General features: G+C 32.6%; 1 protein-coding gene across 2 annotated transcripts in view; it reads right to left on the minus strand.

Moving 5' to 3' along the window:
* The window catches only part of LOC129988395 (myosin heavy chain, non-muscle-like), an 86137-nt gene that overhangs the window by 35130 nt on the left and 24225 nt on the right, over window positions 1–26782 (minus strand). For both annotated transcript variants that reach the window (XM_056096619.1, XM_056096618.1), the window contains exon 2: window positions 10715–10871. In XM_056096619.1, the coding sequence (XP_055952594.1) occupies window positions 10715–10871 (157 nt within the window). The remainder of the gene's footprint in view (window positions 1–10714; window positions 10872–26782) is intronic.

The following is a 26782-nucleotide window of genomic DNA, read 5'->3' on the forward strand; positions in this document are numbered from 1 at the left end:
TACATGAAAATCATTTCGGAACTTAATAGGAGCACGGTCTGTGACACATAAGGGAGCAACCAATCTCCTTATACCACACCAACAGGAGGACATTTGTTCTCATTAGCTTTTTTATGCATAAAGCAAATGCAACGCGGATTTTTAATGATGTGTCCTTCAGATTCTGAGTGAAATCGCAAATGAACCACTAGTCAAATGGGGCCTGCCTTCATTTCAGCTTCAGAAAAGGGAAATTTAAACTGAAGGTATACAATAATTTCTCAAGTTAAGAAACATTTCAAAACATACCAAGTGGTTGAATAAAATACGTTTTAAAGCTCGAATGAGACCAATTGATATGGTAAGAAAGTGAAATTAATTTTTAAAAAATTTCAAAAACCGATGAAAGTTCTCCTTATTTCAACAATATACGCCATCATGAAAACACTAACTTTCAAATTAAAACAGAATCTGTTAAGAAAATTATCAAAACACTGGCTACACTGGTTCGCGAAGAATATTAGATATATATTTCATTTCAATTATGTTACTTATGCGTAACTTGCTGTTCATGATTCCTCAACACAATATTTTTAAACATAAAAATGAGATAGACATAAATCGTGTTATTTTTTATAACTTTACACCATTTTGTTTATAGTGCACATTACTTTTCCTAATGGAGTCAAAACGCATATCATATTGTCATCAAAAGCGTAACTGTACATGTAATTTATCGCCTAACTGCACGTTGTCTTTCGCAGTAATGCAATTTCACTTTTAATTACGCAGATAATAAGCAAGATCTTTCTTCCTCAGTTTTCAACAATAGGGGGGAAATTATGCGATTAAATATTTGATAAAATGTTGAAAACGGTCCGAATTTTATCGTAACAATGAAACCATTGCACAAATTCAGAAGTTGTTAAGACTAAAACGCCAAAATATCACTTAATTTTTAATTTATTGCAATTCTAATTAACATTTTAAAAAATAGCCCCGAGGTACAAATCGTGACCTTCGAGATTTTCGTGGGTCAATTGTACTTTCCCATCATCTAAAGAATATATGTGAGAAATTTGGAGTTTGGTTTAGTTTAATTATATTAACTTCCTATTTTAAAGAAACACTAGGGCTACTTCGGGACGAACCTCGTAGTTTTGTACCGCAGTCAGATGACAAGGACGACACCTGAGCTGGCACCTGCTCTCCAAACTCTTACACCACACCAGCGGGAGGACGTTTGGCTCCGCCAATTTAACGTGCACCAGACCTGCTTACACGACGATTCTTCGGTAGAATCGGGTCTCCAACCTGTACCCTTTCGGTTCCGAAGCCGAGATCTTACCATCAGGCTACCGAATTTAGAAGTTCTAGGTCAAACAGGATTACCCTCTCTCCACAAGCTTCTAAATTATTAGCAGCGATGTAGAACAAGAGTTTACAAAAAATAAACTTACCACACCTCAGAAAGTTTTATACGCATTTTTTGACGGGAAAAAAATGCAATTATAATCATAACCATTTTTGATGTACTTTTTTATTGTCGAAATCAACATGGAAGTAAAGAATGTTTTTAATAATAAATCATTTTTAATATGAAATTCAAATTAAAAGAATACAATATTTTCCTACAGAAATATGTTTGTAAGTGGTGCATCATTTAGTATTGAATTCTATTACATTATTTAGGTAGGAAGATACGAGTCCAATTTAATTTTCTACCACATCTGACACACAAGCACTGCAAAAACTATCTTGTTAACCTAAAATCATAGCTAATGTGTTTTAAAAAAAATGACAGAATTTAAGTGACCTGACACAGAGTGAAAGGTTAAGCAAATTTACAAATAACTGGTGAAAAATATCATATTAAAAAATATTAACCAGATTTAATATTTTTTTTTAATCCTTAATAAACAAGATCTTCATTTGAAAAATTTTTCTACATAAAATAATGTCACTTTAACATGATCCATTTGGATTAATGAGCCTGAAAGAAAAATAATAATAGCAAAATGGGATTTTTAGGCACGATGATTTGATTGATTTGTTTCAGGTTTTCTGCTGCAAGAGCCATGATGTTGACCATGTCTAGTGTGTTCAATGCGTAAACGAGTTAAAATAGTGTTTGCTAAGGAGGGCGAAAGTTGAACATGGCGTTTGATAAGACGAAGTGAGTTGTTTGTCTCCAGATCCCACTGTCTCTGCCATTTCGAATAAAGAAGCATTTTAATATGTCTCCTTATGCCGCTCACAGGGATAGTAGTAGCGATTGAAGGAGAGGTCAATTTGCCAGCCTTGTCCGCTTCTTCATTGAAATTTTAACTAAGTAACTATTAATGAGTACTTAATTAGATTATGTTCAATACTTCTCCTCAAACTAGTGTCCTTAGACTAAGTTTAGAAAATCTTATCTTCTAACTAGACCCCATAAATATTAGTAGGAAACGCCAAAAACTAACAAGTAGACAGTCATTTGGCGCATCGTCATTTCATAAATAGATAATTCAAGTTATATACAGTCACGCTATCTTCATATTGCATCACATTTTTAAAAAAAATAGAGCGCCACAAAAATATTTTTTGAAAGCCTTGACCTTAACCCTCAGCAGACCGAACTGCTTAATAACGAGGGAAAAGAAAAGAGAAAGTAAAGTAAGTCGGGACAGAGGAGGGGAGAAATCGGCGACGCAGCAATGATAGCATCGTTCTTGACAAGGTCATCCACCTGTCGGAGGTTCGCCGCTACATTCTTGAAAAGCTTTTCTTTTGACTCAAGACTGCAGAATTTTTCGACGAAGACCTCTGCACTTACGACACCATTTTTTCAAGAGGGGGAATGGGTCAATTTCCGCAATATCTTCTTTGAAAAGGCGACGGTTTCTGCTTCATCCACAGCAGAATGACGTCAATTTTAGTTCGAGGAAGATAAAGCACTTTTAAGCAAACAACGCCCAAATTGAAATGTGTGCATTTTTGCGCCATCATTCTCTTGGAAATATTTTTCTTTCCCGTTCCTGCGGTGAATCACCGAGATCTTTGGCCTTAATATTACAAGTCAAATAATTGGTAGACGATGCGAATGTCGAAATGAGACGATTGATCGAAGAGTGTGCGAACATATCGAACGACTCAGACTGATGACAAGGCAGCACAGACTGATGACAGATTTTTATAGACATCATAGAGAATTTTTGATAATGAAAGTTTTATAAGGGGGGTTCTTCCGTGATTTTAAAAATAAGAATCGCATGTGCACTAAAAAAACATTTTTTCCCCCCTAAGTTTAAAAGTGAATGAAATAATTTCACATCTATTTACGAAGGAAACGAAACTGTTCATCAAAGATTAGGAAGAAGTAAAAAAATTATATTATATATATATATATATATATATATATATATATATATATATATACAGGATGTTTCATAAATAATGGGAGTAACTTTAAGGGGTTATAGTACACATCAAGACGAGTAATAGTAAATAGGAAACCAAGTGTCCCAAACGTCTTCCGAAGGAGATAGGCGCCATCAAAGTTTAGGGCCCTAAATTTCAAATGATGATAAAAAACGGGAAAATGGATCGATTCATTTGCGGTTTTCGCTAAAATCATTCTTTAAATTAGAATTTTCTTTAAAAGAATTTTTAAAGACAAAGTTTAAAAAATGCCGATAGAGGGCGCTCTAGACTTTGGAGTACCGAACAACTACTTTTTACCAGTATTTTTTTTTTATTCTGTTAAATATTTACTAAAGCTTAGACTTTAACTTAAATTTTGAGCGCAAAATTGAAACCATTGGGAGCGGTTAAGTGGCGCAAATTTAACAGCGTTCATGGGGTTAAATTTTAAACGCTTGTATCTGATGAGCAAAATACTAAATGATGAAGCAAACTTTAATAGGTGATAGTAAAACACCAAAACAAACAACATTCATCAAAGAAATCATAGTCGTAATTTTAACCCGAAGGTGATAGAGGGCGCTGAAAGATTTCGTTTTAAAAGACAAAAAAGAAAACAAAGAACATTTACGTTATAAAAAAAGTTAAATTATAAAAGATTACAATAGCTGTTCGAAACACTGACCATTAGAGGCGATGCATGCGGTACAAGGGCGAAGAAGGGATTCACGAACCCTCTGAAACACGCCAGGAGTATCGTGCACCTCCCCTGCAACGGCCGAAAGTCTGGCGACGAGTTCTGCAGATTCGATAGGAGTCTCATACATAAGACTCTTCAGGTGCCCCCACAAAAAGAAATCCAGGCATGAAAGATCGGGCGATCGCGCTGGCCAAGGGACAGGACCAACTCGCCCAATCCATTGATTTGGAAAGGTTGCGTTTAGATAATTTCGCACCTCTGGCGTATAATAAGCTGGTGCTCCATCCTGCTGGAACCACATTACTCGCCGGATACGAGGGGGAACATCTGTCATCATTTCTGCCAACAACTGTTGCAGAAAGGTAAGATATTTTTTTTCCATCCAGGCGTTCTGGCAGAAGTTAAGGTCCAAGTAGATGGTCACCAATTATTCCTGCCCAAACATTTATGGAAAATCGTCGCTGATATGCATGTGTAGAAGATGCATGTGGATTTACATCTGCCCATTGGTGGGAATTGTGGGTGTTAAATGTACCCTCACGTGTAAATGTACATTCTTCAGTAAAAAGCACAGTTGCACCAAAATCGGGATTTAGGGTGTTCTTCTGCAGATACCAGCGAGCAAAATCCATACGACGAGGGAAATCCTTTTGAGTCACTTCCTGGACTCGTTGGACATGAAAAGGATGCATACTTTCATCCTTTAGTACTCGCCATGTCGTGGAGGGTGATACTTCCATTTGACTAGCCACTGCTCGCGTGCTTGTATTTGGATGATCAGCCACCATATCCAGAATTTTTTCTTACACAGCACAGTTAACCTGTTCTGTTAGACTTCGCACAGCCTGCATTTGAACATGCACCAAAAAAGGATCCTGTCTCACACAACTATCTGTGCAAGCGCACAAATGTTTTATCATTGGGAAACCGCCTGTTGGGAAACTTTTCATCGCATTATCGTCGCGCCTCTGCACTATTCCCATTTGCAGTTCCGTAGATGAAGTGAATATCAGCCTTTTCTTGATTAGTGAAGGGCAACATCTTTCGTTACGTTTTTACCGTGATTTACATTTGCACACTCGGGTCAGTGGCTTTTATTTTAATAACAATTTGCATATGCGTTCTTCTTCTTCCCCATATCACAATTTCATGTCCTTCTTCCAGAAACTTGCAGCTATAACGCTTGCATGGATAAAATTTGACGATGTTCTAACGCGTTTGCGTTTGAATTCAAATCATGCATTTTCTAATGAAAGTTGATTGTTTTGGTGTTTTACTATCACCTATTAAAGTTTGCTTCATCATTTATTATTTTGCTCATTAGATACAAGCGTTTAAAATTTAACCCCCTGAACGCGGTTAAATTTGCGCCACTTAACCGCTCCCGATGGTTTCAATTTTGAGCTCAAAATTTAAGTTAAAGTCTAAGCTTTAGTAAACATTTAACAAAATAAAAAAAAATACTGGTAAAAAGTAGTTGTTTGGTACTCCAAAGACTAGAGCGCACTCTATCGGCATTTTTTAAACTTTGGCTTTAAAAAAATTTTTTTTTTTTAGAAAATACTAATTTAAAGAATGATTTTAGCGAAAACCGCAAATGAATCGATCCATTTTTCCGTTTTTTATCATCATTTGAAATTTAGGGCCCTAAACTTTGATGGCTCCTATCTCCTTAGGAAGACGTTTGGGACACTTGGTTTCCTATTTACTATTACTCGTCTTGTGTACTATCACCCCTTAAAGTTACTCCCATACCCTGTATATATATGTGTGTGTGTGTGTGTGTGTGTGTGTGACATTATTTGTTGTGAAGCATGATGCAGTTTGAAGACAGTGAAGATACTTTTGATTTCGTGACGTCGTTTTATTTCATTTTTGAAGAAGCAAGCATATGTACAAGCGATGAGCACATTTCCTTGCGATGAGTCCTTGGACATTTTATCCCTGGTCTTATATAACCTATAATTTTGATAGGGAAAATATTTCTTTACAGTGCTAATATATTATGAGATTTCAATAGGGATTTTCGTTACTCGCATGGACAAGGTTGGGGAAACACAGGGAGATTTTAAAAAAGAATTTGCCTGATCAGCGGTATTTTATCTCTTCACGCGCAGTGTGGGAAAGTTAGATTTTAGCTGATTCAACAATTTAACAAAGCTTCTCTTGAATTAATTAAGTAGAGACAGTGGAATTGGATCACGAAATAAGAGAATATTTTAGAATGAAGTTACTATGGGCTAAATTAAGATAAAACCTTGAAAATTAATTAAATTGAAATTAGAGTTAAAATATCATTACATTATATATATATATATATATATATATATATATATATATATATATATATATATATATATATACACATACACACACACACACACACAGGGAGGCAGGAGAACGAATAAGTGACGGATCATAAAACGTGGCTTTGAAAATGTGGAAATGATAATACATCTTATCCTCTGCTCAAATGTTTGCATAAAACCGTCCAGAGTTTTGTTCATTTATAACGTCCGTTTTAAAGCAACATTAGAGTTAGTTTGGCACGGACTTCGCAATTTTCAGCGATCTGATGATGGGGACGACAATTGTGCTGGCACCAACTTCTGCACCACACCAGCGAGAGGACGTTTGGCCACGTGCGCCAGGCCCGCTTACTCGGCGGTTCTTCGATGGAATCAGGCCCGGAACCTGAAATTCTCTGGTTCCAAAGCCAAGACCTTACTACCATACCACCGTCCAGAAGAGGAGAAACCAACTTTTGGTTAGATCTACAGAAGGTAGTTAAAACGAGTGCTCAGTTCTCTAAGTTCAGAAAGAAGTGAGTCATATCAAACAATTAAAAATTTTTAAAAAAAATCTATAACCATCTTCTCAATAAAGCGAAGAACTGAACTTTGCGTTTTCCACTAAATAGAGTTTGTGACGAATCAATTTTCATAAAAAGTCGTTTTAAGTTAGTCAGATGAATTCAATTGTTCACGTGACACACTTTATGTCGGAATACATTGCACATCTTAGTACATATAAATGGACGCGAACGCTTCAAGCAACAAATGTTATCAGATATTAGATGCTATGTGCAAAAACGTTTTCTACCATCTTTGTTAAACATGAATGAAGTTCCAAGTTAATACCCGATAAAGGCATTTTTAAAATTAAAATTATGAGGATTAAAAATTAAAAATGAGATTAATTTGCCAGAAGAAAGAGTAAGATTGTCTTCCATTGCATTTATTATTTTTTTTAAATATTAATGCGAAAGAAAATTTCCTTTATCTACAAACAAAACAGAAACACGTTTCTTTACGTTTAGTACATGCGTTATTCTAAGAATATCGCAAAGCTAGGAGAATTGCTTCGTTCACACGGAGAATGATCTTTAGGTTTCTTTTCACTGGTTTCCGCTTTTTATTTGAAAATAATTATTGAAGAGATAGCAGTCGTTACTCTCAACGCAATATTTACATTCACTTTACCTGAGCACGAAAACTATTGAACGCGAGCCAAAAACCACGCAGCGGTTATTTGAAATGAACATGAGTCAAAACAAATACAGAATGCTCTAAATTCACAAATCTATTCGGTTTAACTCGGAAATTCAACTTAAATTCGCAATAGATCTAACAGTCACTTTAAAAGAGTCATTCAAACAGGCTCGATGAAAAATCCAATTCAGGGAGATGTCATTCAATAAAGGAAATAATCTAGACAATGAAGTATGGCTACGTCACGACACATACAAACCAAGTGTCGGCACTTCTAGAATAACAACACGATCGCAGGCGGTGTTCGTAAAAATCAAAAACAGCGATTCTGATCTCGAACTTTTTGCCGATTCTAGCAAGCACCATCCACCAAACAAATGCCATTTGATAAGCAAAATGAAAGGAGAACTCGGTTCTATACCTAGAACTATACTAACCAGAAGTACAGCAGACCACCTTTCGGAAAACAAGCAGCTCTGCGAAGCGCTGCAAGATTACAAGAAATATATTCCACCAGAAATGGATGGGGCACATCCGACTGAAACACTCAAACCCAAAAGTTTGGGCAAGCAAGGACCAACTTTAAGCCAACCCGATGTAAAAGAGCTTCCACCGAAGGATCATCCAGGAGATGAAAAAACGGATGAACCACAGGAACAAGTGTCATTAGAAGATATACCTCCTTATGAAGATTTAGATGAACTAGATTTTTGATCAATAACATGACATTAGATATAACTTTGTGTTGAATAATGAGGTAAGAATATAATCATTCATAGACGTATAAAAGACGAAGAAAAAGATCATTTTATTTTTGAGCTTATATATATACCATAATATCTCAAAAATTTTATGTTCAACTTGTTTAAAAGTTAAATTTGATTTTTAAAAATGTTAATTTAAATTTATTTTAAATATACAAGATAGGGTCAAAAGAAATAACGCTTAAAAACAAAAAAATTACAAATTGGCGGTTTTGAATAAAGACTCTGCCAAAGGCTTAAAAAAAAAAAAATTTATTTATTGTATTAATTTTGAACAGATTTGAAGCATAGTACAGTAGAGGCTTTATGCTGACGAGCTGAACTAGATTATTCCCCGTCAATTAGAATATAAATTATGCTAATTTTCTGCATTTATAGCGATTATAGACATTTTTGCTCTTTTGGTGTGAAAGATACCGTAACTCTATTCTGTATAACTTACACAAAGATAGAAAATATAAATTGTGAATTTCCAGATTAACATTTTTTAATTAAATATCCGATACAACTCAAATGAAGAAACAAATTAAAATACATATCAGCAGACCACACTAATAAAAGACAAACGAAATAATGATATCTATTGGCAATAATTTGGTGAAAGAGGAAACTACATGAATTGTCAACTGTGCTTCAGAAAACAAACAAAAAATGCATTTACACATATCTCCAATTTCACATATTGCAAATTTCTACTTTTTCCATTTATTAATTAGACTATAGTTAGTATAACTGACACTCCGGTTTATAAACTACAAAAGAATTGGTTTGAAATGGTCAGATGACCAAAAGAAATGACCAGATAACTATCAACATACACAACACATTTGCTTTATGTTTGATTTTTCCCGCCAATATATTTAATGTACTTCAGGTGTCCATATACTACATCGGATCTTTAGTGGAATCCAATCTCGAACTGGCGACAAGGCGTTTCTACTCCTTTCTTAACGCTATGCCCTCCGCATATCTAATTGGGATACTTTTTATTTGGCGCAAGTAGACCATTTTAGTTATCAGATCAGGTTCAGATCATTTTAGTTATCATTAGATCAGGCAGTTTTCGCGGGATACCTGTGTGGTGTTGCCAGGCGGCACAGATTTAAAGAATACTCGAGTGTTCTAAAACAGCCACACTTGCATTTATTCGGAATAGCTTAAGCTTTTGCAATTATTCGTCAATACCAATAAGCACGAGTATTAACATTCATTAGCAAATATGAAAAATAATTTAAAAGGGCAACTCGATTTGAAACATTCTATTGAAATTTTCCCATAATATTTAGCTTCACTTCATTATACCTCGTTTCACTTCTCTATTTTAATCTCGGTGAGTGCAAAGGAATACTTGTGTTTTGATGGAGTCGCTTCAGAATTTTTAAAGGAGCAACGGTGGCCTGGTGATAAGGTCTTGGCTTCGGAACCGGAAGGTTTCAGGTTCGAGGTGCGATTCCGTCGAAGAACCGGCGTGTAAGTGTACGTTAAATCCGTCGGGACCAAACGCTCTCTTGCTGATGTGGTGTGGAAGTTTGGAGAGGGGAGTGCCAGGTTAGGTGTCGTCCTCATCATCTGCCCGTGGTTCAAAATGACGAGGTCTGTCCCCAAATAGCCCTAGTGTTGCTTTAAAGCGGGACGTTAATATAACAAAACTAAACCAAACTAAACTATAAATTTAGCACAGATATTCTTTAGATGATGGGAAAGTAGAATCTCGAAGGTCACGATTTGCACCTCCTAGCTATTTTTAAGAATGTTAATTAGAATTATATATTATCATTCAAATTATATTTATATCAAATTATTATTTAATTTTAATTAAATTATTATTAATTAGAATTATATCAAATTAAAAATTATGATATTTTGGCACTTTACCCTAACAACTTCTGAAATTGTGCAATGGTTTTCATTGTTACTGTGAAATTCAGACCGCTTTCAATATTTCAATTCCTTACTTTTTTCCCCCTATTGTTGAAAGCTGGGGAAGAAAGATCTTACTTATTATCTGCATAGTAAAGAATGAAATTGCAACTGCGAATGAAAAAATACCTCGTAATTCCGAGCATTAATTTTTGCAACATGTTAATGATGCAGCAAGTGTTCAGCATCATTTTAAGATGAGAGAGAGAAAGAAAGAAATTGCCATTTGTTATAGAATACTATACGGTATCAACGAAGCATTGGTTAAATACTAAACTGCTTGAATGGTAAATGATATTATAATATATATAGATTCTTGATACAGTCTCCAACTGACTCAATTCTAAGAAGACAACAGCTTACATACATATATGAATAACTACGTTAAACATTTTATGCCAATTCGAGTCCCCCAGAACGGGTTTCAAAATAACATTCGAAATACACTAACTTACCTTGCAACATGCTACGGTAGGCGCCATCCGTGACAGCGAAAATATGTGGAGGCACTTCATGTCGTTTTTTACCTTTGTACAGCTCAATAACTTTCTCAGTATAGATAGGAAGCTTCTTGTATGGATTGACTACGACGCAGAAGAGGCCAGAGTAGGTCTGAGAGAGGAAAAGCAACAAATTAGAATGGTGGTTCTATGAAAACTGAGATACCATGATTTTTATATGAAATTAAAAAAAGTAATAGTAAATAATACAACAGCAACAACAGCAACAACCTTTTTTTTTCCTTTGGCCTTTATCACTTCTCTCAAATGTGGTGGCATAATCCCCATCAGTTTTTTTTTGTTGTTGTTGTTGTTGTTGTTGTTGTTTTTGGAGAAATACTACTCCAAATGTCTTGAATGACCCTTTTGAGTTCAACCTTGTTCTTTGTGTCATACTTTTTTTAGTTCACGACCGATTTCTTCCAATAAATGTCCTATAAGAATTAAATCGGGATACTAGGGAAGGCTATGAAGCTGTTTTTTAACATTATAGAGACATTACTCTTGACAAATCTTGGAGGTGTGCTTAGGATCGTTGTCCAGTTGAAAAGTAAAGTCCATTCCAAGGGACAGTTTATCTGCATTGGTTAAAACGTTTTGTTTTAGAATGTCAAGATGTATGCACCTATCCATATTTCCATTTATAAAACACAAATATCCGACACCAGCAGCACTTACACATCCCCATACCATATTCCAAGCATCACCGTGCTTCACAGTTCCACATACATTCTTAAGTAACACATACTGTTTTTTGATTCCCTCCAGATCATAACTCGACCATCCGGCCCACGGATATTAAATTTTGATTCATCACTAAAAATGACCGATTCCCAAATAGATAAGAGGCTTGCTTATATGCTTCTTTGTAAACTCGAGACGCTTTCTCTGTAGCAGAGACTTAGACTTCTTACGGGCCCCACATCCATTATAACCTGTTTTTTTAAATGACATTTCTCACAATTTAAGATGCGAATTTAATATTGTAATTAATCACTAAATCAGTTGCAAGTTGTGGCGCACTAATTCGAGTGATTATCTTGCATCTTACACATGATATTTTTTTTATGCAAGCGATTTAACGTCGGAGATCTTCCGGATCGATCTCTATCCTCAAATGTTTACTCATCACGGTATCTTTCAATAATATATTACACTGTAGACTTTGGTTTGTAAGTCATTTACTGATTTTTTTTCATAAATAATCCATTTTTTCGCAACCGAATTATTAATTCCCGAATGGATTTCTGAATTTCCATTTTAAGACAATCGGCGAAACATTGGAATTAAACAACTGTTATGTCGTATTCTTCACTCTGACAAACCATCAAACTTCGAATATTTACTGTGGATTAGTTGTAGAGCACGTCAAAAGGAATTTGCATATTCGTACGAATTTTTTTTTTTTGCATGATATTTTGTTATTTATCTTAAAAATTGCAAACGGACTTGCTGAATTTTGTAAAAAAGAGAACTTTATTATGAAACTCCCTTTTAAAGGCTCATATCAGCAATATATAAGTAGTTTATAAAGATACAAAACAAAGATTAGAAATTATGCTAGTTTATTTTTATTATTGTCTTCCGTACCAGAAATTTTTTTTACCCACTGTATGTATATATATAAAGTCTAAAAACTTTAAAATATCTTTACTGTTGCTTAATTTATGATGGAATTACAAAAACTATCCAGCCTCCAAATTCTCTGCATTAAGTAAGGACCTTCGAGCATCTATTCCGAGATACAGACGGATGCTCCCCTCCTATATTTTACCAGACCGATTCATCACTTTTTGTGTATTCAATGTATTTGCGTTTGCAATTTTTATGCATAACTCGCCCAGCAATTTTCGACTTTGTATCATAAATAAACTTCCGCAAATTTTCGGGCTGTAAGCTTAAGTAAACTGAAAATTAAAGCCACGAATAGGAAAAGGGGCTAGAAACAAAAAATATGGCCTCTTTAGGGGACACTAACAGAAATCTATTCAGGGCCTTTTTAACGTCCGTGGGAACCTTGATAAGTAATAGAAAACATGAATAAATGCGGTAACTCCAATCCACTCTTTCGCCACCTAAGGCCAGATAGTTGAATCCACTGTATTTATTTTACATAAAAATATATTTAATATTTATATAATTATCAATCGAGGACGTACTTATTTCATAAGCATTTTTTTAATAAAATGAACCAATTATTTTTTTATTTAAAATGTTAGAAAAAAACTGCGAGTTAAATTTTGAAAATGAATAACATTATGGTGTTAAAGCAAAAACTTAAAAACAAGAAGTTATGATGGGTCACTTGACCTTGTCTGTGTCATTATGATCGAAAAGCAAGAGTTAGGCTTAAAGATTAAAAAAAGAGGGAGAGGGGGGAATAAGGAAAACATATAAGAATCTTAAGTTGTGGGATATAGAACAAGTGTCGGAGAATAAGAGCACGGTTAACGTCATACATTTTTTCTTTTTCAGTGTTATCCATCATAAGAAAAACAAAGATAAGAATCTAAAGGTATTGAATTTCTGCTTGATGAAGAGTGGAAACGATACGAGTAAAATATTTCAGTAGGCGTCGAGGAATTAAAAAAAAATTTAATCCTTTATTATTTTTTTTAATCGTTAAAAGATCTATTCCATTCTTATAAAAGTCAGAGCTAATTTTAGTTTAACATCTGAAGCCGAGAAACCGTTCAGCCCTCATCCAGTTACTTGCTGCCTGACTAAAAGCTTGTTATTAAACAAGATTTTTTCTTTCTAAATCTACATCATTTGCTGTCAAAATGTTTACTCAGAGGCTTAAAAAAACGTCCATTAACTGATTGTGCAATACAGTACCATATCGATGAATTCTCACCATGAAATAAAAATAAAATTCTGACCACCTATTTAAACAAAACATATACCATAAACCTAATGCTAAGATATAGTTTAATCTCACAGAATAAATTTTAAGCCAAAAGTTAAAAAGCAGAAAAGGAGATAAAAAAATACACTGACCATCCCTCCCTCAGATTGAAGAACGCTCTTTTAAAGATAGAAAATCTTTTTAAGATTTCATATAACTAGATCTGGGATTCTCAAAATAAAGTATGCATTGTGTGTGTGTGTGTGTGTGTGTGTGTGTGTGTGTGTGTGTGTGTGTGTGTGTGTGTGTGTGTGTGTGTGTGTGTGTGTTGCATTAAGTACAATTTCAGAAGATGATGCCATAAACAAGTACTGGATTTGTTTGCTATTTACGCTTGTAACAATTACTTTACATTTTTAAATGTAAATTAATAAATGCAGCTAATTTAAAACAAAGATAAGAAAATAACCAATTTTTTTTTCGCTCATCACATAATTGATTCTACTATAGCTTTTTTCCTACACAAAGGGGAAGATGCTCATTTTTTATTTTCTAGAAGACTTGCCTTGGAAGGTTGGTTATAGTCTACTTTGAATAGATAGATACCTTTAACCAATAAAAGAATATTCGATTAGATACCATCCAACGCCAAACTTCGGTTCAAATCCACTATTTGTTTATGGACAAGACAGCAAATACTTTTACTAACATCGTAATACTACGCGATTACCGGTATCTATCAACAACACTACAGATAGCTGAATATGCATTCTGTGATGTTACACATTTTCAATTAAGTTTTTTCAAGAAGTTTCCCAATGAAAGGGGACACATTTTCAGAACTTCAACCAATACGTTAGCCGGAGAAGCGGACAAATAAAAATAAGATTTATTCAAAAATTTCAAAACAAGTATAAATAATAATTTATTTTGTCTTTAATCTAATCCTCTAATCCGTTGGTCCTATTAGAAACTGAAATTTTTACAAATTTAAAACTAATTTATTTATTATGCTCTATTTATTGATAAATTTAAAAAAATCGATTGCTGGACAAATCTGACACCTTCCTCCTACTTTTGATTTTTTAGATATATGGTATGAATGAAAATAAACTTGTATGCTTTATGAAATAAATAATAAAAAATTTCATTGTTTACTGATTAAAATGACTGCGCAATAGCTATTTAATATAAATGGGTGGAATGATCTTCTATAAATGTTTTTGGACAGAATTGCCAGCTTTTGAAAAAATAAAATGTTTAGAAAAAATTAAAAACATCACTGCAATTTTTTCAAAAATTTGAGACTAAAATTTAACTTCTTACGAAATATAATAACAAATCAAATTCAGTAGTAAGTAAACTGATGAACAATTAAATCACGTTATCAACTAAATCATGTCATGTTACAAAATGAAGTATTATTTAAGATGAGTTTATCTTAATCTTTATCGTTACTTATAATAAAGATGATTGTTCGCATTTTGTTTGAAAATTCAATTAAAATTTTAAACAAAAATTAAACAAAATTTTGATGTCTCCCCCCTGATAACTTCAAAAATGATTAAAGTACAAAAATAATTTATACATCTTAAAATCTTCTCAATGATACTTATTATTTTGCGCTATAATTTAATTTAAAAAATATTTTAAGCATAACTCCTAATAATATATATCACACAAATTAAAAATAAAATTTAACCTGCACGAGCAGGTTATGTTTGTGATAATAAATTAGTTTCTATCAACATACTACCACCACACCAGGCTGACAAAAGTTTAAAAAATTACGGAGTCAATTCTCAACCAAATCAAACAAAGAAAAGTTCAATTTTTTAGCGCGAGTCTGTAAGAAATAAATTAATAGGAAACGATATTTTCTAGAAAAATAAATGCAAGAAAAAGGTTTGTCTTAAAATATCTGCAATGTAATTCAATAATTCAGTGCCATTTAAGGCAAACATCTTTTATTACATACAGTATTATTCAATAATATTCTTATGATTAATGAAGTTCAAATTTTTACACAAATTTTTGGTCATATAAATCGCATTTAATATTCTTGAGACTAACATTTTAAATAAAAGAAACTCCAATTTTTACAACTAAAACTGAATGGGTAATAAAAATCTGAATATAAATATTTCATTAAAATGTATGATTTTAGACCACTCCATTAATGATTTCGAAATTACACCAATCGGAGCCTAATGTTTCCCAATGTTGATTGGTCTAAAATAATGGAATCGTTGATCGTCCTAAAATAAATGATATTTCTCTCACTCGGTCAGTTGGAGTGTCAATAATCATAGTATGGACATTATTTTTTTGAATAATGTTCATGCGATCGATAGATCGTAAAACCTTTAACCTTTATAATTTTTAAGAAGTATTTTTATTGAACATTTCAGTGCTTCATCAGAAGTGTGCGACTGAGCGCTACATAAAACCGCGTAGTATGGAAGAACGAAAGCTGCGGCTCCATTTCTAAAACCTGTATTTTGCTGTATATAATATTCCCAAAAGCCACACTAATATCTGCGAGAGGTCTCATCTAGCCTACAGATTGTAGTTCCCCTATTACAAATTTAACGTGTATTAAAGAAACAGCATTCATAATTCATTTGAATCACGATCAAGTTTCATACGACATTACAAAAATGAAACAAGGAAGATAATAGGCATCAACAAATTAAAAAAAAAATTTACTTCATACTTCGTGATGAAATAAAATCATATTCATAGGAAATTTCTTTAAAAAAAAAAAAAAAAAACGCAGGATTTCTAAGCTCGGATTAAAATTTTAAATTGATGCTCTTTTACCCTGGCTTTTTTTTTTTTTTTTTTTTTTTTTTCTCTCTCTCTCTTGGAAACCAGCCCAACCTTTTCGGCTGCAAAGCGTAAGGAAACTGGTTCAAACACACAAACACAGAAGTGCGGCATATTTATTTACATCCTTCTTTAATGGAGTAACGGAGATAAAAAGTTTCCGCGATGACGTCATAACCACCTGCCACTCAAAATCCCGAGACCATCAAGAGATGCTGAGATTCCGATGTCCATATATAGCATCGCGAAATCAACGATCTACTTTTAAAGAACACTGATTCTTTCATAATCTTCTAACAATAAATTAAAAGCAAGATATTTATGGTTATTCCTTAGACATGCGGAAATTAGGCGTTGCTTCAGAATATTTTTCAACACGCCCTTTCTTAGATTTCAGTTAGTTGGGAAAACTTTTTTTTTTTATGCACAGTGATAAAATTTTATTGTTGCAACTAATGAACTAACTCTGCAGCACTTTATAAGGAAGCCTTCTTCGTATCATAGAATTTTCCATGTGAAATCTAATGCACAGTTTCTAATTAAATCCTTAATGACATATTTACAATCGCCACGTTAAAAGACGTTTTTACAGCAGTTTCATATATCTGTATTGCATTATAACATGATTCGAAATTTCATAAAATTAAACCGAATGACATCAGTTTTGGATTGTAATAAAAATGGATGTTTGATCTTGCTCTAGTTATTAATAGTTACCAGGTGAAAAATAACAAATTTATGATACGAGCCGAAATTTTTATATTTCCACATTATAAGCAATATTTTTTCTTTCGGATTTAAGAAAGATTTAAAGTAGAAATTAACTATCATTTAATGAATAAAGAAAAAAATCTTGGCATAATTTTTGTTCTTGTTTATAAAGTCAAAATAACTGGCAAACCCAAAGACCCGTTCCATCAACTGGTCTGACTTCTATAATTTTTATTTTATAAGAAACACTAGATAATGTCATCAATAATCATTTACCCAAACGCAACATTCCAGCTTTTAGAGAAATCTCAAAAACTTATCTTTCTATAGAAGAATGTACAGTGAAGTAAAGTTGATAGAATTCCCTGCTCCCAGGTACAAGTGGAGTATTTATTTCGCCAATTTATATTTCATATGAAAATTCGCGATTCCCTGGATACATCATCCATCCGTTAATCCTCTTTCATAATTACTGGAAAATAAAATTGTAATAAAGCTTCAAAATTCAACAACTGGACCGATTTCGCCAATTTCACTACTTTGTATTCCAAGTTAACCAATCAAAATCTTTGTATTTATTGTGCAAGTAAATATACTTAAAATAATGCTTTCTATTCTTTTGAGAATTTGTAGTTTATCAAAGTAGTTGACAAGATTAAATTAATAATATAGGTATGGAGAAGGAGCAAATGGTCACCGGAGGCAGCTAGTTGTAATTTAACACAGTTCATTAGAAAAATATTTTCGCATGTACTTACTATTATTCATTAGTAAAAATGGCATGGAAACAACAACAAAAAAAAATCATACGAAACTGACAATTTTAAATTTTACTAATATACTTATTTTCTAACACTGACACGATGATCACAGTTTTAATATAATCTAAATTTCCCTAACATGTTTCTGCAACAACAGGATAAGGTGGTGTTTTTTTTTTTAACAGCGTCTTTTTTTTATTATTATTATTACATACTAACCGCCTTTGGAGACCAACCGGTTCGCAAATCTCAGTGCTCGTTAAAATTTTAATAATTAAATATTTCGTGTAATTCCTCCTTTAATAGCTTCTTCATTAAAATATTTCCAAATTTTGATAGTCATATAATTCACTCATAATATTATAAAGGCCTTCAGTCATAACGTAATATGTATCTCTCTAATTTTCTGTTAGCTCCCGTAGAATTTATGCTTTAAATTAAAGTGGAAATGATTAATCTGCAATTAATATAATAATATTTTTTACTGAAACAAAGCATTTTTTAATAATATGATTATTGAGCATTTAAAGCTTATGGGCACTAAAGAATATATTTCTTAATTTATGTAATATCTCAAGAATTTGTCAACAAAATTTTCTCAGATTTATCATGAGACAATGTTTGACAATGTTTGATTTTAAATGCATCAAACACTAAGAAAATAAACAGAATCGGTTAAAATAATCGGTCGGAAACAGGTTAAAAAAACTACTTAAAAAACGATGTACTTAAAAATAAAAGCATATACAAAAAATATATGACTAACATAAATAGAATTTAATTACAAAGGCGTAAAACTAACCTAAAAATAATTTAAATCAAGTCCGCATCCGTTGAAAATAGTTGTCAACAATCAGAACACAATGCGCATGCGTGAATTTTCTACGCCAGTTGGGGTAACACTACGAAGATTAGAAATTTTTAATATCTTTTATTCTGTTTTATTTTAATTCAAAAGTACTTCAGAATGAATCTGAAAGATCGATTCATTAACAATGTTTAATTTTAAATGCATCAAACATTAAGAAAATAAACAGAATCGTTTGAAATAATCGGCCGAAAATATGTTACGCCTATTCTTGTTAGCGTGGGAAAAAAAAAAAAAAAAAAAAAAAAAACTGAAGCCTTACTCATTTGGCGGTGGGGAACTGAAAAGATTTTTTGGCAGGAAAGTTAGTTTTTAATTCAGGTGCACATTCCCGACCTCCAAGGTATGCATGTGCTAAATTTGGTAGCTGTAGGTCGAACAAGCTGGCCTGTAGAGCACCAACACACACACACACACACACACACACACACACACACACACACACACACACACACACACACACACACACACACACACACACACACACACACACACACACACACACACACACACACACACACACACACACACACACACACACACACACACACTGAGCTTTATATAAGTACAGATTTAAATGATTTATTGATTTTAATATAAAATTTATACTCTGAAATGTGTTTTTCGGTTTGCTTTTTTTTTCATAATTTACTGACAAGACGTTCTTTTAATTTAAATAACACAAAAAAAACACCCTAAGTTTAATAAATTCGTTTTTGTTCTTCGGTAATTTAATAACTTGATTGGAAAAAATAAGTCTATTTCCCAAGGCTTTAACTCTAATTTGCACAACTGATGACCACGACTAAAGATTAAAAAAAAAAAAAAAAAAAATATAAGAAAAGGAGAAGATTCGACTTATTACGATCGTGAGGTTTTCTTTTTATATAATGCGTTCTGAATTTTAAAGCGTTAATCAGTCCTACATTATTTTTTTCCGTACTATTTAAGACATAATTTCATTACATAGCATACCAAAACGGTTAGCTTACGGAAAACAAGAATTAGAAAATACATAAGGCGGGGGAAGAAAAAAAAAGTCTTCCATACTCCAAAAAGGTTCAACGAAGATTTAGGTGGATACTAACCACTCAAGGGCACAACAGGTGTTTACTGCATTTCAATCATGCACAGAAAGTCTTTCCAATTTCAGGCGCGTGTCCCAGCATAATTATTGCATTTTATTCTGAAGTAAATAGAGAACTAGTGGGCAGTGAATCCGACAAACAACCTACATCCACCACCGCATTGTGATATATCTATCTAAACGGGCACATGTAAAATAAGTCGAATTTCAACGAAAGGTGGAATACGTGAATCTTATTTTCGAGTACATTTCCTCTTTCAGAGTAAAATTATAAACACAATAGCAGAAATCAGCTATATCCAAATTCAATTAAAGTCTACCCAATATACTTTCATAATCAAAAGATCAGAATAATTCCAGTCACAAGATTCCAAAAACATTATTCTTAATTATGTTGAAAGGTATCCTAAACATTTTTTTATCAACATCTGCTACTTTAAATTTACATATAACCAGATAGTTCAAATTTATTCATTCATTGATTCGCATCAAAAAGTATACTCAAGTGCATGTTATTACTATTAAGCATATATAACACAGGCAGAGAAAGACTGGGGATTTGTCGAAGTAATTTATGAATGTGTTCAATTAGACAATCTAATTCATTCATATGCTCATAAACGTCGCAAAGGTCGCGCCAGTTTAACAGTGGAATCCCCTTCGTATCTGAAGTTCGAATTTAAATAACACGGTTATTTATGTTTATCACGTGACTAAGACATAACATGATTCTATTAGATTTTGCAGAGAGAAAATTCAACTTCTAAGCCAATCTGGTAAAATATATTTCTCAGCGCAATATCAGAGTAAGATCAAATTTAAAGTATCGTCGTCTCCATCCACATATTACTGATAACACAAATTGGAATCAAATGCATCCACTTTGCAATGATTGTAGCTTTGCCTTTTCACAAAATTATTAATGTAACATATTTATGCATATCCTATTTGTAATGTGTTAGTTTTTATTCGTTCATTCAGTTTTTCCCTGTTTTTTAAACATTTCAACCATCTTTTGTTTTATTTATTTTACTTAAACAATATTATTACGATGTTGAATCAAGTTTAATAATTCAAATTAATTCTTAAATACGACAGCACTATGCAGAAAAGCCTCATTCAAATTCGCAAATAAAAAAAAAAAAACGATTTTTTAATATACCGATGCGAGTATAACTAACTGCAAAGAGAACGATTCAATTGAATCAATGCCAACGAAAACATGCTGCGAGATACGCTAAAAAGGGAAGACGGGAATGCGCTTCCCAAATAAGGTCTGACTGGAACCGACTGAATTACAATATAACAAGCTATAAACTTTCTGCAGCTGAATAGACAGCGGAAGTGCCTGATAGAGCACACTGACATAAGCAGATTTCCGCCCGAAGAATTCGGAGCATTTATCTTTCTTTCACTTCTTGTTGATAAGGGAAGCAAACTCGCTTAAATTTGGTTCTATTAGTATTTTATTCCCTCTGGTTAGCAAACGATAAAAGAATTTAGCGTTATAAAATAGTGGGACAATTCTGCACAATGACTGAAAGGAAAATATACTGCAATGCTAGAATGATTGATTTCAATTTAATTGTTGAAAACATTTGAGAATGCATGTTTGCAATCTCTCTCTATATATTTATAACGTTAACGTATGTGGCACAGAAATCTTACTTATTATTGAATGGCAACATGCAAATGAAAACAAGCCATCGTAGGAATTTCACACTCGTTCATTGAACGTTTTTACAACTGCACTGAATGGAGCGCTATGCTTAAGTAATTAATAAAGCTAGAAAATGTTATAAATGTTCTGTTCTCGAGAGGGTGTGTCCCTCTCGAATGGGAGGGCCATGTCAACAAAAAGTTTATTCAGTCACAGGAAAAAAAAAGATATAAAAGAAATCAAGAGAACAAATCGTTTAATAGAGCGCAATCGATTAAACAGGAAGTATAATCGAGCGCAAAAATTGGCTTAGCCGTTGTCAGATGGTATTGTATGACTTGCCCTAATGGAATTCTCTTACAAAATTGGCCTTTGTATTAGCTTAAGACTGAAAATAAACCTTTCAATAATATCAACAATTGCAAACATTTTTTTTTCTCTTAATTTTTTTAAAAAAAATACAATTGGATGCACAAACGTGTTAAAATATTATGATGGATTTCAAAGACATCCATCAAACCATTCAAAACCGTGCGTTTAACTTCGCTGAAGGATTTTCACTTCCGCTTTTATTTTGTAATATATACATATAATCTTTAATTTGAAATAAACTCATTCAATTGAATTGATGGTTAATTGTTTTATCAAATAATGATTTTTTTTCTAAGAAACGTATATTTCTTATAAATCATTTGCCTAAAAAAATCTATAATTTAGGCGAACAAGCTGGTTGGTTAGTTTAGTTTAGTTACATTAACGTCCCGTTTTAAAGCAATACAATATTTGGGGACAGACCTCGTCATTTTGAACTGCGGTCAGATGTCAAGGACGACACCTGAGCTGGCATCCCCATTCCTAACTTTCACACCACACCAGCGAGAGGATTACAAGCTGGACAGATAAAAACTGCTAGTTTATATATTACAACAGAAAAAAAATGAAAACAAACGACAAAAGTTGGGGATTTTAACTCATCAAGTTTAATGAAAATACTTTGCAATCAACTAGACTCCCAAACAGTAAGAGAACTGCACTTTAAAAAGAATGGGGGGGAGGGTAGAAAGAAAAGGCCTGGTCACGAAATAATACGCTATAGCAATACAATTAATAAAACATTTGTCTAATCCTTACCAGAAAAAGCACATTTTCAATTGCATCTCAAAAATGAAAGTCGATATACAAATATTTTTATTCAAGCAATTACACAAAAATAATGAAATAATTTTGAGTAAAACAAGTTTACGCTATAAAAGTTTCAAAAATATAAATGAGATATCGGACAGATTTTATCATACGATGACCGAAACCTTGGTCTCGCTCCGCACTATCTTTTCCAAAAAACAATAACAGAATTATTTCACTTCATTGCTTTCCTACCTCAAACAAAGGGCCGAGAACTTCATTCATTATAACTTTTTAGATTTGTAAAAGTAAAAGGCAGAGAATTATAAAATTTGGGGTTAAAGTCAATATTTATAGTTAAAATCATGATTTCATCACAATTATTTTGGGTTGAAAGCTGTATTAATGCAAGGGGGGATGGCACTTTTAAACAATTTAAAAAGAGTAGTATCTTTGTCCTAATGTAATTGCCGATGGGAAAGTTTTATATTTTATTTTAAAGGGAAAATATTATTCCGCCCACTTCCCACTAATTTCAGATAAGTCTTACAGCAATAATACAAATGCTTTCTTCTAGTACTATACTACCTTAAGGCAAGAAACTGATAAGGCGATAAGAAACAGCAAGAGTCTAGAAGTAAACGCCTTACACAAATATTTAAGTTGTTATAAGGAAATTTCTTGCGACACAGCTCTGAAGAATTTCTTTCCGACTGCAAAAGAATAAATAGTTTTCATAAATGAATTAGTAGCCACAATCGTTTGAATATTTGCTTAGAATTTTTAGTAGTAAAACGTTTTCACGGTGACGGGGGGGGGGGAGACGCATTACTCTTTAAACAATTTGTTCAAAGCAGCATTTTAATGCGCATTCAGAATTTTATTAATATTGCTATTAATATTTTTTTTCGTGTGAATTCCGAGATGTGGAAAGTTGGAATATGAGTGGATACAATAAGAAGAGGAATGCATAAGCATAATCTTCTTTTTCGCTCTTATTTTCCCACCGGATAGTAGCTTAATTAGTTTAGTTATATTAACGTTCCGTTTTAAAGCAATACTAGGGCTATTTTGGGACGGGCCTCGTAATTCTGAACCGCGGTCAGATGATGAGGACGACATCTGAGCTGGCATCATCCTCTCTAACTTCCACACCACACCAGCGGGAGAACGTTTGGCCCCACCCCCGACGGATTTAATGTGCACCAGATCAGCTTACACGACGGTTCTTTGGTGGAATCGAGTCTCGAACATGAGACCCTCCGGTTCCGAAGCCGAGACCTTGCCACCAGGCCACCGCGGCCATTGATAGAAGTTTAAAGGATTAATTAAAGAATTTAATCTGCTTTAAAAATATTTTAAACATGTTTTACAACAAGAATACAAAGGTACATATGAATTCTGAACGAATATTAAACGTACGACAAACAATAATACAAAAATATTCTAGTATCTAGTATATTATTCTATCATTTTATCAATTACCAATGATATTGATAAAAGTTACAATTGAAATTGCATACTCTTTTAGTTTTGCTCTAAAATCCGAATTAATACCGATATTAATACAAAATATGCAAAATAGTGAAATTCAGCTACTGACCTTAACAAAAATCGTAACTGACAAATCAAATTTGAAGAAAGAAAGCAATATATTTACTTAATTCTGAGAAGAATTTAAAAAAAATTAAATTATGTTTAAAATGCTATTAACATGAAGAAAAATGTTGAATATTACATTGTTTTAGATTAAAAATTAGCTAATATTGTTAAAAAGGTAGAAATAGCAGAATATATCCATTTTATAAAGATTTTAAGGAAGCTAACAGAAAATAATGTAAATGTATGTAGTAAAAAGAACTGAACAGCGTAATGCTTCTAAAATAATATGAATTAAATATCTATCAAAACTGAAGTTTACAAATGTTTTGCAAAAGAAGCTAATAAGACCAATTTACATAAAATAAATTATTTTATATTAAATAATTAATTAAAAATTTTAATGACCATTTCTCTCAGCGAACCAGCTAGTCACCAGAGACAGTTAATTAAATTATTAACTGTATTTTATATTTCGAGTTTTTTTTTTTATAATTAAAAGCCAATTTGAGTTCCGAAAAACAAAATTCTTATGAAAATTCTCAAGTGTGGATAAAAATATTTCTAAAATATTAGCATTTAATTGGAATTACAAAATCATACCCAGTTTTATTCTAAATAATTTATATTGGGCATATGGAAAAAATAATAGAAAAAATAAATTAAATCCCCTCAAATATTTTGAAATTTTACAAAAAACTATACATCTTTTAATTTTTTAAAATTAATATTTCGCTTCAAAATTTTTAAAAAGGAAATTTGACGTATTTATATTTTAATACATATAATTAAAAAAATGTCATAATTCTAAATGAAAAATTCGCAAAAATGCCTAATAGAGTCCACTATCCCTTAGCAATAACGTGTCAAAACTAATTTGATTTTGGCGCGTTTTCTCCAGCCGACTTTCAGTGCTTTCTTGAATCCGCCCCCTACCCGTTGGCCTTCATCCAAATTGGACCGTTTCACTTTTTTTCCCAAACAGCCGTGGGCATTAAGTTAATAGGAACAGAAAGCGAGACAGAGTAACCGCTCACGAAGAAGGACTCCAACCGTTTTATGCGACGACTTCGAGCAGAACGAGATCTTGCAGGTGTACAGGGAGGTGCATCCGGTAGGATGACGTCTTTTCCGTTGCGCCGAACGCGTTGTCAAAAAAAGCTGCTTAATGGGTGCCGAGTTTTTTTTTTTTTTTTTTTTTTTTTTTTCGAGCGCGCAATTACTTTTGATACTTTCAAATAAATTGGACAAGCTAGTTTTTAATATAATAACTTCGCTTAGTTATATATTTTTGATTTATTTCACAGGGACAAACAAATATATTTTTAAAAAAATGGTTAAAAATTCAATGATATAACTGGTACCAAATAATTTGACTTCACGATCCCAAACAGTTTACTCTTTCTTTCAGTCAAAAATCCATTCGGGTAAAGGCTGCAGATATCAAATACTTATTTCTACTTTAAAAGTTTTTAACTGGATGAATTAAAGTAATTTACGCCCTGCAATAACTAAAAATATAAGGACACTCAGCTTATACATTGAGAACAAAAGAATAAATCGTTAAAAGAGCAAAAACATTTCCACTTAATTTTGAAGATATATTTTACGTCGCAAATGTTAATAAAAATAAAATTGCAATTTAAATTTTTATTTTTATTTTTTATAAAACAAAGCTCAAATATATTAATTCTATAGGCTTAATTCAAGCTAAAAAAATTAACAAACAAAGAAAGAAATGACATTTTAATTCGGAAAAAAAAATGTTTCCAAAATAATATGGCGCTTGCCTGTTTATGAATTTTCAACCAAATATAATTTTAAAATCTCAGATTCTTATCCTGCAGAATAGAAAATCAGGTAATTCACATCAATATTGATAATAATAAAAAAAAATCGTAACAATACTCATTCTAAATTAATACCGAAATTAAAGTCCCCCCCCCCCATTTCATGCATTCATTGGCTGAAAAATATGTTTCGATGATTTGACAAAACCATTATTTTATACGTTTTTAAACATTATATTATACAGTTAATTTTCGATTACACTAGCCTTGGAGAATATGCTGTAATTAAACTAGTTTGAAAGCAAGAAAATTTTCATGCCTTATAATGGAAACCAATCATCAATACATTTAAATGGCCACATATCTCCTGAACTTTAACAGGGATCCTCTAAATAATGAGAAGTTAAGCGGAATTCCAAACCGAGACTCTCAAGACTAATCGAGGATGTCTGGCAATGTCTTTCTTAACCATGACACTTACGTGAGACGACACACGATGAATATTAATTACATTCAAAGTAATTACGACCCTGAAATGACATTACTCCTTAAAAAAATTTCAATCGTAGTATAAAAATTTAAATAAAAAGGATAATCATTTTTTTAAATTAATATCAATCGTTTGTGATATGTTATTTATAACCATAAAAATCCGGAATTTTTTTTTTTTTTTTTTTTTTTTTTTCGCAAAAGACTAAGCCTACAAATTAAAGAAGTCTTATATCCTATTTACCCGTGGAGATCTTTA

This window comes from Argiope bruennichi, chromosome 10 (genome assembly GCF_947563725.1).
Source record: "Argiope bruennichi chromosome 10, qqArgBrue1.1, whole genome shotgun sequence".
In the NCBI taxonomy this organism is placed as follows: Eukaryota; Metazoa; Arthropoda; class Arachnida; order Araneae; family Araneidae; genus Argiope; species Argiope bruennichi.